Source organism: Petromyzon marinus, chromosome 21 (genome assembly GCF_048934315.1).
Source record: "Petromyzon marinus isolate PM22_M1 ecotype Great Lakes invasive population chromosome 21, UKy_Petmar_22M1.pri1.0, whole genome shotgun sequence".
NCBI classification, from domain to species: Eukaryota; Metazoa; Chordata; class Hyperoartia; order Petromyzontiformes; family Petromyzontidae; genus Petromyzon; species Petromyzon marinus.
In genome coordinates, this window is record NC_133687.1 from 3,197,745 (window position 1) to 3,213,923 (window position 16,179).

Here is a 16,179-nt window from a genome sequence, read left to right on the forward strand (position 1 = left end):
AGTCCCCCACGGGGGTCCCTCCAGCCCCCCACGGGGGTCCTCTCAGTCCCCCACGGGGGTCCTCTCAGTCCCCCACGGGGGTCCTCTCAGTCCCCCACGGGGGGCCCTCCAGCCCCCCACGGGGGTCCTTTCAGCCCCCCACGGGGGTCCTCTCAGTCCCCCACGGGGGTCCTCTCAGTCCCCCACGGGGGTCCTCTCAGTCCCCCACGGGGGGCCCTCCAGCCCCCCACGGGGGTCCTTTCAGCCCCCCACGGGGGTCCTCTCAGTCCCCCACGGGGGTCCTCTCAGTCCCCCACCGGGGTCCTTTCAGTCCCCCACGGGGGTCCCTCCAGCCCCCCACGGGGGTCCTCTCAGTCCCCCACGGGGGTCCTTTGAGTCCCCCACGGGGGTCCTTTCAGCCCCCCACGGGGGTCCCTCCAGCCCCCCACGGGGGTCCTTTCAGCCCCCCACGGGGGTCCTCTCAGTCCCCCACGGGGGTCCTCTCAGTCCCCCACGGGGGGCCCTCCAGCCCCCCACGGGGGTCCTTTCAGTCCCCCGTGGGGGTCCATGATTAGTGGGGTAGTGGTGGTGGTGTTGGGGTAGTGGTGGGCTGGTGGTGGTGGTGGTAGAGGGGCGGTGGTGGTTGAGTGGTGGTGGTGGGGGGGGTAGTGGTGGTGGAGTGGTGGTGTTGGTGTTGGGGTAGTGGTGGTGGTGGTGGTGGGGGGGTAGTGGTGGGCTGGTGGTGGTGGTTGAGTGGCGGTGGTGGTGGTGGGGGGCGCCCCCCACCTGGTGCGTGAGTTCGTGTGCCACGACTGCTGCCACGCGCTGCTGGTTGAAGGAGGATGACTCGCGGGGATCGTAGAGGAGGTTGGTCTCGCGGTACGTGATCAGTCCCCAGTTCTCCATGGCGCCCGTCCCAAAGTCCGGGATCGCGATCTGGTCTGAGTGCACGTGGGGAGGTGAGTACACGTGTGGGGGTGAGTACACGTGTGTGTACGTGGGAGTGTGGTGGGTAGACGTGTGTGTATGTGGGAGTGTGGTGGTACACGTGTGTGTATGTGGGAGTGTGGTGAGTGACGTGTGTGTACGTGGGAGTGTGGTGAGTACACGTGTGTGTACGTGGGAGTGTGGTGGCTGACGTGTGTGTACGTGGGAGTGTGGTGGTACACGTGTGTGTACGTGGGAGTGTGGTGGGTGACGTGTGTGTACGTGGGAGTGTGAGTACACGTGTGTGTACGTGGGAGTGTGGTGGGTAGACGTGTGTGTACGTGAGAGTGTGGTGGGTGACGTATGTGTACGTGGGAGTGTGGGTACACGTGTGTGTACGTGGGAGTGTGGTGGGTGACGTGTGTGTACGTGGAAGTGTGATGAGTGACGTGTGTGTACGTGGACGTGTGGTGGGTGACGTGTGTGTACGTGGGAGTATGGGTACACGTGTGTGTACGTGGGAGTGTTGGTATGCGTGGGGGTGAGTACACGTGGGGTAAGTACACGTGGAGTGAGTGTGTACACGTGTGTGTGTGCAAGTGCTCGCTAACACCACTTGCCTCAAAAGTCTATTGAGGCTATACGGGGATCTGTGTTGTGTGTGTGTGGAGCGGTGGTGCATTGGTTAGCGCAATGTGCTACGAACCTTGAATCCCGCTCACACATATACACACACGCGTCCACCCACTTGTAGGCTCACTCACCAATTGGCTCGCTCTCCGATTGGCTCGCTCTCCGATTGGCTCGCTCTCCGATTGGCTCGCTCTCCGATTGGCTCGCTCTCCGATTGGCTCGCTCTCCGATTGGCTCGCTCTCCGATTGGCTCGCTCACCGATGGGCTCGCTCACCGATGGGCTCGCTCACCGATTGGCTCGCTCACCGATTGGCTCGCTCACCGATTGGCTCGCTCTCCGATTGGCTCGCTCACCTATTGGCTCGCTCACCGATTGGCTCGCTCACCGATGGGCTCGGTCACCGATTGGCTCGCTCTCCGATGGGCTCGCTCACCGATTGGCTCGCTCACCAATTGGCTCGCTCTCCGATTGACTCGCTCACCGATTGGCTCGCTCTCCGATTTGGCTCGCTCACCGATTGGCTCGCTCACCGATGGGCTCGCTCACCGATAGACTCACACCCTGATTGGTTCGCTCGCTAATGGCCTCGCCCGCCGAGTGGCCCGCTGCCTGAGTGGCCGTGCGTCACCGCACCCAGCTTGGGTAGCGAGTAGTTCATGCCGAAGTAGCTCTCAAAGTAGTCGAAGATCACGAGGGTTGCGTTCGCAGCAAACTGGGCCGTCACCTCCTGCTCCTCCTGAACGTACACGCGGAGCTGGGGGGCCACGGGGGAGAGGGGGGGGGGCGAGATGTTAACTATCTCGCCTGGTGCACAGGAGGTCCTGGGTTCGATCCCAACCACGACCCTGACGCCTGTTATGTATATATATATATATTTTTTAATAGCAGTACTATTTGCCTACTGCTATGCTATGTCCACGTGATAAGCCCCCTTCGTCGAGCTATCGTTTGTGGTGGCCCAGGTCGCCGCACAGCTCAGCGAGGGCTTTACCTGGTAAGGTAAAATAGATCACCAGTCGACCAAGCGTCAGGAACCCCAACCCCACGGCTCCCACCTCCTGCTGTTTGGGTGTGGGACTGCACGTGGGGGATACTTTTGCTTATTTTCCGCGTGTCTGTACGCGCGCGTGTGTCTGTGTGTGTGTATCTGTGTCTGTGTGTGGTGGGGAGCGATGGTGTAGCGGTTAGCGCTACGCTGCGCTATGAACCCGGCGACCCGGGTTCGATTCCCGCTCACGGCCAACACCAGTGACGATTTTCTGAACCGGTCCCGGGCCTCCCCTAGGTCGACTCAGCATCAAATGAGTACCTGGTGCGGTGTGTAAACATCGCCACTGGGGAGACAAAGGCGGTCGGGCGTGGTGCTGGCCACCCACCCCCTCGTGTGTACCGTTCCGGCCTTCATAGGTGCTGCTCGCTAACAGCACTTGCCCCTACAGTCTGTTAAGGCTATATGGGGGATCTTTGTCTTTGTTTTTTTGGGGGGGGAGGGAGCGGTGGTGCAGTGGTTAGTTGCGCATGCGCCGCGAAATCCGGCGGCCCGAGTCAAGGCTCGTGGCTACGGTCGCTAGCGGCGAGCACCGGAACCGCTGCTGGCTGCTGGGCTTCCCGCAGGTCGGCTCGGCCTTAAATGAGTGCCTGGAGTGATGCGCGAACATTGCTGCTGGTGAGACAAAGGCGGCCGGGCACGGCGTTGGCTACGCACTGTTTGGCTTCCGCTACACGAGGGGGGGTGGGTGGGTGGCCGGCCAGCACCAAACCCGGCCGCCTTCGTCTCCCCAGTGGCGATGTTTACGCATCGCATCAGGCGGTCATTCGCGGCTGAGTCGGCCTAGGGGAGGCCCAGGACCGGTTCAGTTGATCGTCATTGGTGTTGGCCGTGAGCGGGAATTGAACTCGGGTACGCTCGCGTACACACACACACACGCGCGGGAGCGTACACGCGCACGTCCACACACAGGTACACATACACAACAGCCGCCATACGCCACTAAGTGGTGGTGATGTCACCACGACGCTTGTGCCAGGCTATGTGCACCCTGAGGCCACGTGAAGTGTCGAACGCCCGCTGGCAGGAGGTCACGGGGCAGACCCAGCAGGTGCCACGGGTCGACTGACTGAGATGAGTGGCTGATGCACCACCTGTGCCCCCTACTGTGTCAACTCGCTGTGCTTTAGCCACCCGACGCTCCGCTTGTTGTTGTGAGCGTCGCTCCTCTGCCCTCCGTTGTTGTTGGAGGGCGACTGCCTCCAACTGCCCGTAGGCAGGCCAGCCTAAATGTTTCTAACCGGCGAAGATGTTCCATTAGGGGGGTCCACGTTTCGCAAGCGTAGAGAAGGGAGGAGGAATGACCGTGGCCGAGAAGACCTGAAGCTTAGTGCGGAGCGACAGACCAGGTAGCTTCCACACAGCGTTACGCAACCGATGAAAAGATATTGCCACTCGACTGATTCGGAGTGAGACCTCTGCTGTTAAACTGGAGCCGGTCATAAGCACACTGCCCAGGTATGGGAAACTCTCCACTCTCTCCACAACTGCCCCATCACCAAGGTGCAGTGTCCGATGGTACAAAGTACCCAGGCAGGTGCTTAGTACGTACACACGCACGCACGCGCATACACAAAGACAAAGATCCCCCATATAGCCTTAACAGACTGTAGGGGCAAGTGCTGTTAGCGAGCGCCTATCAAGGCCGGAACGGTACCCGAGGTGATAGATGGCCAGCACCACGCCCGACCGCCTTTGTTTCCCCAGTGACGATGTTTACACACCGCATCAGGTACTCATTTGAGGCCGAGTCGACCTAGGGGAGGCCCAGGACCGGTTCATATAATCGCCACTGGTGTTGGCCGTGAGCGGGAATCGAACCCGGGTCGCCGGGTTCTTAGCACAGCGTTGCGCTAACCACTACACTACCGCTCCCCACGCACGCGCGCACACACGCACACACACATGTACACACACACACGCGTACACACGCACACGCGCGTACACACACACACGCGTACACACACGCACACGTACACACACGCATACACGCGCGTACACACACACACGCGTGCACACACACACACGCGCGTGCACACACACACACGCGCGTGCACACACACACACGCGCGTGCACACACACACACGCGCGTGCACACACACACACGCGCGTGCACACACACACACGCGCGTGCACACACACACACGCGCGTGCACACACACACACGCGTACACACACACACGCGCCCCGCGTGGCTGTTATCTACCTGCAGGGCCACTCGATCCTCCATGAACCCGACTGAAATGAGCCCCATTAAGAGATATCGCAAGGTAATCATCAACTCACGTGTGTGAGAGTGTCCCCGTGTCTCTCTCCACGTGTCTCCGTGTCTCTCCACGTGTCCCCGTGTCTCTCTCCACGTGTCTCCGTGTCTCTCTATGCGTGTCTCCGTGTCTCTCCGCGTGTCTCCGTGTCTCTCCACGTGTCTCCGTGTCTCTCTCCACGTGTCTCCGTGTCTCTCCACGTGTCTCCGTGTCTCTCTCCACGTGTCCCCGTGTCTCTCTCCATGCGTGTCGCGGTGTCTCTCTCCGCGTGTCTCCGTGTCTCTCTGCGTGTCTCCGTGTCTCTCTCCGCGTGTCTCCGTGTCTCTCCGCGTGTCTCCGTGTCTCTCCACGTGTCCCCGTGTCTCTCTCCACGTGTCTCCGTGTCTCTCTCCACGTGTCCCCGTGTCTCTCCGCGTGTCTCCGTGTCTCTCTCCACGTGTCTCGGTGTTTCTCTATGCGTGTCTCCGTGTCTCTCCGCGTGTCTCGGTGTCTCTCTATGCGTGTCTCCGTGTCTCTATGCATGTGTCTCAGTGTCTCTCCACGTGTCTCCCTGTCTCTCCGCGCGTGTCTCGGTGTCTCTCTCCACGTGTCCCCGTGTCTCTCCGCGCGTGTCTCCGTGTCTCTCTGCATGTGTCTCCGTGTCTCTCTCCACGTGTCCCCGTGTCTCTCTCCATGCGCGTCGCGGTGTCTCTCTCCGCGTGTCTCCGTGTCTCTCTGCGTGTCTCCGTGTCTCTCTCCGCGTGTCTCCGTGTCTCTCCGCGTGTCTCCGTGTCTCTCCACGTGTCCCCGTGTCTCTCTCCGCGTGTCTCCGTGTCTCTCCGCGTGTCTCGGTGTCTCTCCATGCGTGTCTCGGTGGCTCTATGCATGTGTCTCGGTGTCTCTCCACGTGTCTCCGTGTCTCTCTCCACGTGTCCCCGTGTCTCTCTCCGCGTGTCTCCATGTCTCTCCACGTGTCTCCGTGTCTCTCTCCACGTGTCTCGGTGTCTCTCTATGCGTGTGTCTCCGTGTCTCTCCACGTGTCTCCGTGTCTCTCTCCGCGTGTCTCCGTGTCTCTCCGCCTGTCTCGGTGTCTCTCTATGCGTGTGTCTCCGTGTCTCTCCGCGCGTGTCTCCGTGTCTCTGCGCGTGTCTCGGTGTCTCTCTATGCGTGTCCCCGTGTCTCTCCACGTGTCTCGGTGTCTCCCTATGCGTGTGTCTCCGTGTCTCTCCACGTGTCTCCGTGTCTCTCTCCGCGTGTCTCCGTGTCTCTCCGCCTGTCTCGGTGTCTCTCTATGCGTGTGTCTCCGTGTCTCTCCGCGCGTGTCTCCGTGTCTCTGCGCGTGTCTCGGTGTCTCTCTATGCGTGTCTCCGTGTCTCTCCGCGTGTCTCGGTGTCTCTCTATGCGTGCGTCTCCGATGTCTCTCCGCGCGTGTCTCCGTGTCTCTCCGCGTGTCTCGGTGTCTCTCTATGCGTGTCCCGTGTCTCTCCACGTGTCTCGGTGTCTCTCTATGCGTGTCTCGGTGGCTCTATGCATGTGTCTCGGTGTCTCTCCACGTGTCTCCGTGTCTCTCTCCACGTGTCCCCGTGTCTCTCTCCATGCGTGTCGCGGTGTCTCTCTCCGCGTGTCTCCGTGTCTCTCTGCGTGTCTCCGTGTCTCTCTCCGCGTGTCTCCGTGTCTCTCCGCGTGTCTCCGTGTCTCTCCACGTGTCCCCGTGTCTCTCTCCGCGTGTCTCCGTGTCTCTCCGCGTGTCTCGGTGTCTCTCTATGCGTGTCTCGGTGGCTCTATGCATGTGTCTCGGTGTCTCTCCACGTGTCTCCGTGTCTCTCTCCACGTGTCCCCGTGTCTCTCTCCGCGTGTCTCCATGTCTCTCCACGTGTCTCCGTGTCTCTCTCCACGTGTCTCGGTGTCTCTCTATGCGTGTGTCTCCGTGTCTCTCCACGTGTCTCCGTGTCTCTCTCCGCGTGTCTCCGTGTCTCTCCGCCTGTCTCGGTGTCTCTCTATGCGTGTGTCTCCGTGTCTCTCCGCGCGTGTCTCCGTGTCTCTGCGCGTGTCTCGGTGTCTCTCTATGCGTGTCCCCGTGTCTCTCCACGTGTCTCGGTGTCTCTCTATGCGTGTGTCTCCGTGTCTCTCCACGTGTCTCCGTGTCTCTCTCCGCGTGTCTCCGTGTCTCTCCGCCTGTCTCGGTGTCTCTCTATGCGTGTGTCTCCGTGTCTCTCCGCGCGTGTCTCCGTGTCTCTGCGCGTGTCTCGGTGTCTCTCTATGCGTGTCTCCGTGTCTCTCCGCGTGTTTCGGTGTCTCTCTATGCGTGCGTCTCCGATGTCTCTCCGCGCGTGTCTCCGTGTCTCTCCGCGTGTCTCAGTGTCTCTCTATGCGTGTCCCGTGTCTCTCCACGTGTCTCGGTGTCTCTCTATGCGTGTGTCTCCGTGTCTCTCCACGTGTCTCCGTGTCTCTCTCCGCGTGTCTCCGTGTCTCTCCGCCTGTCTCGGTGTCTCTCTATGCGTGTGTCTCCGTGTCTCTCCGCGCGTGTCTCCGTGTCTCTGCGCGTGTCTCGGTGTCTCTCTATGCGTGTCTCCGTGTCTCTCCGCGTGTCTCGGTGTCTCTCTATGCGTGCGTCTCCGATGTCTCTCCGCGCGTGTCTCCGTGTCTCTCCGCGTGTCTCGGTGTCTCTCTATGCGTGTCTCGGTGGCTCTATGCATGTGTCTCGGTGTCTCTCCACGTGTCTCCGTGACTCTCTCCACGTGTCCCCGTGTCTCTCTCCGCGTGTCTCCATGTCTCTCCACGTGTCTCCGTGTCTCTCTCCACGTGTCTCGGTGTCTCTCTATGCGTGTGTCTCCGTGTCTCTCCACGTGTCTCCGTGTCTCTCTCTGCGTGTCTCCGTGTCTCTCCGCCTGTCTCGGTGTCTCTCTATGCGTGTGTCTCCGTGTCTCTCCGCGCGTGTCTCCGTGTCTCTGCGCGTGTCTCGGTGTCTCTCTATGCGTGTCCCCGTGTCTCTCCACGTGTCTCGGTGTCTCTCTATGCGTGTGTCTCCGTGTCTCTCCACGTGTCTCCGTGTCTCTCTCCGCGTGTCTCCGTGTCTCTCCGCCTGTCTCGGTGTCTCTCTATGCGTGTGTCTCCGTGTCTCTCCGCGCGTGTCTCCGTGTCTCTGCGCGTGTCTCGGTGTCTCTCTATGCGTGTCTCCGTGTCTCTCCGCGTGTCTCGGTGTCTCTCTATGCGTGCGTCTCCGATGTCTCTCCGCGCGTGTCTCCGTGTCTCTCCGCGTTTCTCGGTGTCTCTCTATGCGTGTCCCGTGTCTCTCCACGTGTCTCGGTGTCTCTCTATGCGTGTCTCGGTGGCTCTATGCATGTGTCTCGGTGTCTCTCCACGTGTCTCCGTGTCTCTCTCCACGTGTCCCCGTGTCTCTCTCCATGCGTGTCGCGGTGTCTCTCTCCGCGTGTCTCCGTGTCTCTCTGCGTGTCTCCGTGTCTCTCTCCGCGTGTCTCCGTGTCTCTCCGCGTGTCTCCGTGTCTCTCCACGTGTCCCCGTGTCTCTCTCCGCGTGTCTCCGTGTCTCTCCGCGTGTCTCGGTGTCTCTCTATGCGTGTCTCGGTGGCTCTATGCATGTGTCTCGGTGTCTCTCCACGTGTCTCCGTGTCTCTCTCCACGTGTCCCCGTGTCTCTCTCTCCGCGTGTCTCCATGTCTCTCCACGTGTCTCCGTGTCTCTCTCCACGTGTCTCGGTGTCTCTCTATGCGTGTGTCTCCGTGTCTCTCCACGTGTCTCCGTGTCTCTCTCCGCGTGTCTCCGTGTCTCTCCGCCTCTCTCGGTGTCTCTCTATGCGTGTGTCTCCGTGTCTCTCCGCGCGTGTCTCCGTGTCTCTGCGCGTGTCTCGGTGTCTCTCTATGCGTGTCCCCGTGTCTCTCCACGTGTCTCGGTGTCTCTCTATGCGTGTGTCTCCGTGTCTCTCCACGTGTCTCCGTGTCTCTCTCCGCGTGTCTCCGTGGCTCTCCGCCTGTCTCGGTGTCTCTCTATGCGTGTGTCTCCGTGTCTCTCCGCGCGTGTCTCCGTGTCTCTGCGCGTGTCTCGGTGTCTCTCTATGCGTGTCTCCGTGTCTCTCCGCGTGTCTCGGTGTCTCTCTATGCGTGCGTCTCCGATGTCTCTCCGCGCGTGTCTCCGTGTCTCTCCGCGTGTCTCGGTGTCTCTCTATGCGTGTCCCGTGTCTCTCCACGTGTCTCGGTGTCTCTCCACGTGTCTCCGTGTCTCTCTGCATGTGTCTCGGTGTCTCTCTGCGTGTTTCCGTGTCTCTCTGCGCCCGTCCCCGTGTCTCTCTGAATGTGTCCCCGTGTCTCTCCATGCGTGTCGCGGTGTCTCTCTATGCGTGTCTCAGTGTCTCTCTGCATGCGTCCCCGTGTCTCTCCGCGTGTCTCCGTGTCTCTCTGCGCGTGTCTCAGTGTCTCTCTGCGCGTATCTCAGTGTCTCTCTGCATGTGTCTCCGTGTCTCTCTGCGCGCGTCCCCGTGTCTCTCTGCATGTGTCCCCGTGTCTCTCCATGCGTGTCGCGGTGTCTCTCTATGCGTGTCTCAGGGTCTCTCCGCGTGTCTCCGTGTCTCTCCGCGTGTGTCTCCGTGTCTCTGCATGTGTCTCTGTGTCTCTGCGTGTGTCTCTGCGTGTGTCTCAGTGTCTCTCCACGTGTCTCCATGTCTCTCTGCGTGTGTCCCCGTGTCTCTCTATGCGTGTCTCGGTGTCTCTCCACGTGTCTCCGTGTCTCTCTAAGCGTGTCCGTGTCTCTCCACGTGTCTCAGTGTCTCCCCGCGTGTCTCCGTGTCTCTCCGCGTGTGTCCCCGTGTCTGTCCACGTGTCCCCGTGTCTCTCTGCGTGCGTCCCCGTGTCTCTCCGCGTGTCTCCGTGTCTCTCCGCGTGTGTCCCCGTGTCTCTCCACGTGTCTCCGTGTCTCTCCGCGTGTGTCCCCGTGTCTCTCCACGTGTCCCCGTGTCTCTCCGCGTGTGTCCCCGTGTCTCCCCGCGTGTCTCCGTGTCTCTCCACGTGTCCCCGTGTCTCTCCACGTGTCCCCGTGTCTCTCTGCGTGTGTCCCCGTGTCTGTCCACGTGTCCCCGTGTCTCTCTGCGTGCGTCCCCGTGTCTCTCCACGTGTCCCCGTGTCTCTCCACGTGTCCCCGTGTCTGTCCACGTGTCCCCGTGTCTCTCCGCGTGTGTCCCCGTGTCTCTCCCCGTGTCCCCGTGTCTCTCCACGTGTCCCCGTGTCTGTCCACGTGTCCCCGTGTCTGTCCACGTGTCCCCGTGTCTCTCTGCGTGCGTCCCCCCGTCTCACCGGCACACCGCGTGACGAGGTGCGCTCCACGAAGATGAACTGGTGCACGGCGAAGCAGACGAGGTAGGTGCTCATCGGCACAGAGCGCGCGAACCTCGTCCAGAGCAGCCCCGAGCTGTGAGTGCCATTCTCCTACATCACCATCATCATCACCATCATCATCACCATCATCATCATCACCATCATCACCATCATCATCATCACCACCATCATCATCATCATCACCATCATCATCATCACCATCATCATCACCATCATCATCATCACCATCATCACCATCATCACCATCATCATCATCACCATCATCATCATCACCATCATCATCATCATCACCATCATCATCACCATCATCATCATCACCATCATCATCACCACCATCATCACCATCATCATCACCATCATCATCACCATCATCATCATCACCATCATCATCACCATCATCATCACCATCATCACCATCATCATCACCATCATCATCATCACCATCATCACCATCATCATCATCACCATCATCATCATCACCATCATCATCATCACCACCATCATCACCATCATCATCACCATCATCATCACCATCATCACCATCATCATCACCATCATCACCATCATCATCACCATCATCATCACCATCAGGGCAATCACCATCATCATCACCATCACCACCATCATCATCACCATCATCATCACCATCATCACCATCATCATCACCATCAGGGCCATCATCATCACCATCATCATCACCATCACCACCATCATCACCATCATCATCACCATCAGGGCCATCATCATCACCATCATCACCATCATCACCATCTTCATCACCATCAGGGCCATCATCACCATGAGGGCCATCATCACCATCATCATCATCACCATCAGGGCCATCATCACCATCAGGGCCATCATCACCATCATCATCACCATGATCACCACAATCATCACCATCATCACCACGATCATTGACATCATCATCATCACCACCATTGTCATAATCACCATCATGACCATCATCACCATCATGACCATCTTCATCACCATCAGGGCCATCATCACCATCAGGGCCATCATCATCATCACCATGATCACCACAATCAACACCATCATCATCATCATCACCATCATCACCACGATCATTGACATCATCATCATCATCACCACCATTGTCATAATCACCATCATGACCATCATCACCATCATGACCATCTTCATCACCATCAGGGCCATCATCACCATCAGGGCCATCATCACCATCATCATCACCATGATCACCACAATCAGCACCATCATCATCACCATCATCATCACCATCATCACCACGATCATTGACATCATCATCATCACCACCATTGTCATAATCACCATCATGACCATCATCACCATCATAACCATCATAATCACCATCATCACCACCATCATGACCATCATCATTATCACAATTATCACCACGATCATTACGATCAACACCAGTACTACTCTATCATCACTACTATCATCACCATAATCATCACTATCATCATCACAATCATCACCATCCCAAACTCTGCCAACCACCGCATTCCCAAGCAACTACCGTTTGGTGGGACAGAGGGGGATAAACGGGCACGGCACGGGCTGGAGAAAAGATAGACTCATGGGTGAGTGGATGGGTGAGTGCATGGGTGAGTGAGTCGTTGAGTGAGTGGATGAGTAAGTGGATGGGTGAGTGCATGGGTGAGTGAGTCGTTGAGTGAGTGGATGAGTAAGTGGATGGGTGAGTGCATGGGTGAGTGAGTCGTTGAGCGAGTGGATGGGTGAGTGCATGGGTGAGTGAGTAGTTGAGTGGTTGAGTGAGTGGATGGGTGAGTGCATAAATGAATGAGTGGTTGAGTGAGTGGGTGAGTGAGTGGATGGGTGAGTGCATGGGTGAGTGAGTCGTTGAGTGAGTGGGTGAGTGAGTGGATGGGTGAGTGCATGGGTGAGTGAGTCGTTGAGTGAGTGGGTGAGTGAGTGGATAGGTGAGTGCATGGGTGAGTGAGTGAGTCGCTGAGTGAGTGGGTGAGTGAGTGGTTGGGTGAGTGAGTGGTTGGGTGAGTGCATGACTGAGTGAGTGATTGAGTGAGTGGATGGGTGAGTGAGTGAGTGGGTGAGTGAGTGGATGGGTGAGTGCATGGGTGAGGGAGTCGTTGAGTGAGTGGGTGAGTGAGTGGATGGGTGAGTGCATGGGTGAGTGAGTCGTTGAGTGAGTGGATGGGTGAGTGCATGGGTGAGTGAGTGAGTCGCTGAGTGAGTGGGTGAGTGAGTGGTTGGGTGAGTGAGTGGTTGGGTGGGTGCATGACTGAGTGAGTGGTTGAGTGAGTGGATGGGTGAGTGAGTGGATGGGTGAGTGAGTGGATGGGTGAGTGCATGAATGAGTGTGTAGTTGAGTGAGTGGGTGAGTGGATGGATGAGTGAGTCGGTGAGTGAGTGGTTGAGTGAGTGGGTGAGTGAGTGAGTGCATGGGTGAGTGGGCTAGCGGAAGCGATGGACTGATGCGCTACAGGGAGATGTGGAGCTGAGTGGATTTGCCGATGACCGGTATCAGAAGTGTAAAAGTCGGCCTCTTTGGAGGAGGATGGTGGTGAAGGACGCTACCGACTGAGCAGTTGGAGGCAATTGCCCTCCAGCTACAACGGAGGGCAGAGGAGCGATCCTCACAACGATCAGCAAAGTGGTGAGCACCGTTGGTGTATCTGCCGATCGTCTCAGTCAGTCAACCCATGGCACCTGGGTCTGTCTGTCCGTGCGTGCAGTGAATGAGCAAAAAGGCGAGTGGGCGACCAGGTAAGCGAGAGAGTGAGTGGGCAAGCGTGTGAGTGAGCGTGTGAGTTAGCGAGTGAGTGAGCGAGTGGGCGAGTGCGTTAGCGAGTGAGTGAGCGAGTGGGCGAGTGGGCGAGTGAGTGAACAAGCAAGTGAATGGGCGAGTGAGTGAGCGAGCGGGCGAGTGAGTGAACGGTTAAACGAGTGAGCCAGCAAGTGAACGGGCAAGTGAGTGAGCGAGTGGGCGAGTGAGTGAACGGTTGAGCGAGTGAGCAAGTGAACGGGCGAGTGAGTGAGCGAGCGGGTGAGTGAGTGAACGGTTAAACGAGTGAGCCAGCAAGTGAACGGGCAAGTGAGTGAGCGAGTGGGCGAGTGAGTGAACGGTTGAGCGAGTGAGCAAGTGAACGGGCGGGCGAGTGAGTGAGCGAGCGGGTGAGTGAGTGAACGGTTAAACGAGTGAGCCAGCAAGTGAACGGGCGAGTGAGTGAGCGAGTGGGCGAGTGAATGGTTGAGCGAGTGAGTGAGCGAGCAAGTGAATGGGCGAGTGAGTGGACGAGTAAGTGGGCGAGTGAATGAACGGTTGAGCGAGTGAGTGTGTGAGCAAGTGAACGGGCGAGTGAGTGGGCGAGTGAGTGGGCGAGTGAGTGAACGGTTAAGCGAGTGAGTGAGCAAGCAAGTGAACGGGCGAGTGAGTGAGCGAGTGGGCGAGTGAGTGAACGGTTGAGCGAGTGAGTGAGCAAGCAAGTGAATGGGCGAGTGAGTGAGCGAGCGGGCGAGTGAGTGAACGGTTGAGCGAGTGAGTGTGTGAGCAAGTGAACGGGCGAGTGAGTGAGCGAGTGGGCGAGTGAGTGAACGGATGGGTGGGTGAGTGAGTGTGTGAGCAAGCAAGTGAATGGGCGAGTGAGTGAGCGAGCGGGCGACTACCTCTGGCGGCATGTTGGAGAGCGCCGAGTACTCCCTGGGGTAGGAGAGCGTCACCGTGAATGTCGCCTTCCTGTCGGGCTCGTCCAGGCACGGGAAGGACTTGCGCGCGTCCGTGGGTTCGTGGTCCGTGGCCGCGATGTAGCTGAGAGGGGCGAGGGAGGAGAGGAGAGAGAGAGGTAGGGGAGAGAGAAAGGAGAGAGATGACAGAGAGAGGTAGGTGAGAGAGGGAGGTGGGGGAGGCTCAGCGTCTCCGACTCGTCCACGATGAACCCCACGAGTATGTGCCAGAGGCAGTACACTGGACAGAGAGCGAGAGCAAGCGACTGCTACTACTTAACTACAATTTGTTGTATCATACCAGACGAGGCCCAGCTGAACTCTGCAGTTCCTTCGCAGAAGCGACCCGGCCACTAATGATAGCTCAGCAAAGTGGCTGTCGCGTGGACGTTAATCGCAGCGAGAGACACACGCGCAGACTCCAAATCTACATACAGCAGGCTTCAGAGTCGCAATGGAACCCCACGACCTCTCGTATACCGGGCGAGGGAGTTGACATCTCCTAGCCACCGCGGCGCGCGACGCAACGGGGAGGGATAGAGACCCAGATTCGTCGCTCCCTCCGCGACGTAGCCATTGTCATCGTCGCCACTCACCCCACAACACTCACCCCACAACACTCCTCACCCCCCAACAACAACAACCGCCATTCACCACTAATTGGCGGTGATGTCACCACGACGCTTGTGCCAGGCTATGTGCACCCTGAGGCCACGTGAAGTGTCAAACGCCCGCTGGCAGGAGGTCACGGAGCAGACCCAGGTGCCACGGGTCGACTGACAGAGATGACTGAGATGACTGGCTGATGCACCATCTGTGCCCCCTGCTGTGCCAACCTGCTGTGCTTTAGCCACCCAGCGCTCCGCTCGTTGTTGTGAGCGTCGCTCCTCCACCCTCAATTGTTGTTGGAGGGCGACTACCTCCAACTGCCCAGTAGCGTCCTTCACGAGCCTCCTCCACAGAGGCCGATCTTGACACCGCTGGTACCAGTCATCGGCAAGTCCACTCAGCTCCACGTCCTCCTGTACCACATCACTCCATCTCTTCTCTAGCCTGTGCCGCGCCCGCTTAGCCCCCTCAATCCGGCCGAACAAAAGCTGTTTCGCCATGCGGTGGCTGGGCATGCGGGCTGTATGACCCAGCCATCGCAGCCTTGCCCGCCGGAGGAGCTCACCGATGGGACCTTGCCCAGATCTTTCAAGGATTTGTGAGCTCCTCACACAATCCGGTCTGGTTAAACCCAGGATGGATCGTAGGCAGGCCAGCCTAAATGTTTCTAACCGGCGAAGATGCTCCATTAGGGGGGTCCACGTTTCGCAAGCGTAGAGAAGGGAGGGAATGACCGTGGCCGAGAAGACCTGAAGCTTAGTGTAGAGCGACAGACCAGGTAGCTTCCACACAGCGTTATGCAACCGATGAAAATATATTGCCGCTCGACTGATTTGGAGTGAGACCTCTGCTGTTAAACTGGAGCCGGACATAAGCACACTGCCCAGGTATGGGAAACTTTCCACTCGCTCCACAACTGCCCCATCACCAATGGGGAGTTGTGGGGGTGGAGTGTCCGATGGTACAAAATACCCAGGCAGGTGCTTAGTTTTGGTGGGGCTGATGGTAAGGCCCCACCTCTTAGTGGCACGCTCCAGTCTCAGCAGCAGCATCTCCAACTCCTCCTCTGAATGAGCAGCTATTACCAAATCATCGGCATACATAACGTGGTTGAGCAATAGGGAGCCATCCCTTGACCACACCCGGGCATCGATCAGCCTCCCATTATATCTGTACCATATGGAGATTCCCCCGGTAAAGCTATTGAAGGCTTCACGAACTACGTGGTCAAAATAGATGTTAAATAAAGTGGGAGCCGGAGGACATCCCTGTCGCACCCCAAGGTGTACAGGGAATGGCTCTGACTCCCGGCCACTTAGTTTTACCCGGGCCCACTCACCATCATGAAGGTCCTTAATGATCGTGAGCAGAGGGTCAGGTACTCCAAAAGCACGAAGAACAACCCAGAGCCCAGGCCTACTGATGGTATCATTGGCCTTGACCAGGTCAATAAAGCAGAGATGTAGGTCTTGTTGGAATTCCCTACACCTCTGCTGTAGCAGACGGACAAAAAATATGGCATCTGTGCAGGACCGCCCTTTCCTGAAACCGCATTGGGGCTCCGCAAGCCTCTCCTCAGCGTGCCTGGCAAGGCGATGTTGAATAATCCTTCCCAGGACCTTTCCCGGCACACTGAGGAGTGAGATGCCCTTGTAGTTGTTACAGTCTGTGTGGTCCCCC

General features: G+C 58.3%; 1 protein-coding gene across 1 annotated transcript in view; it reads right to left on the reverse strand.

The window, feature by feature from the left end:
* The window catches only part of ENPEP (glutamyl aminopeptidase), a 69,406-nt gene that overhangs the window by 23,457 nt on the left and 29,770 nt on the right, over nucleotides 1–16,179 (reverse strand). Inside the window, exons 5-8 of the mRNA XM_032957908.2 lie at nucleotides 13,834–13,975; nucleotides 10,135–10,266; nucleotides 2,175–2,295; nucleotides 766–920 (exon numbers count right to left, since the gene is read on the reverse strand). Coding sequence (XP_032813799.1) covers nucleotides 766–920; nucleotides 2,175–2,295; nucleotides 10,135–10,266; nucleotides 13,834–13,975 — 550 coding nt within the window. The remainder of the gene's footprint in view (nucleotides 1–765; nucleotides 921–2,174; nucleotides 2,296–10,134; nucleotides 10,267–13,833; nucleotides 13,976–16,179) is intronic.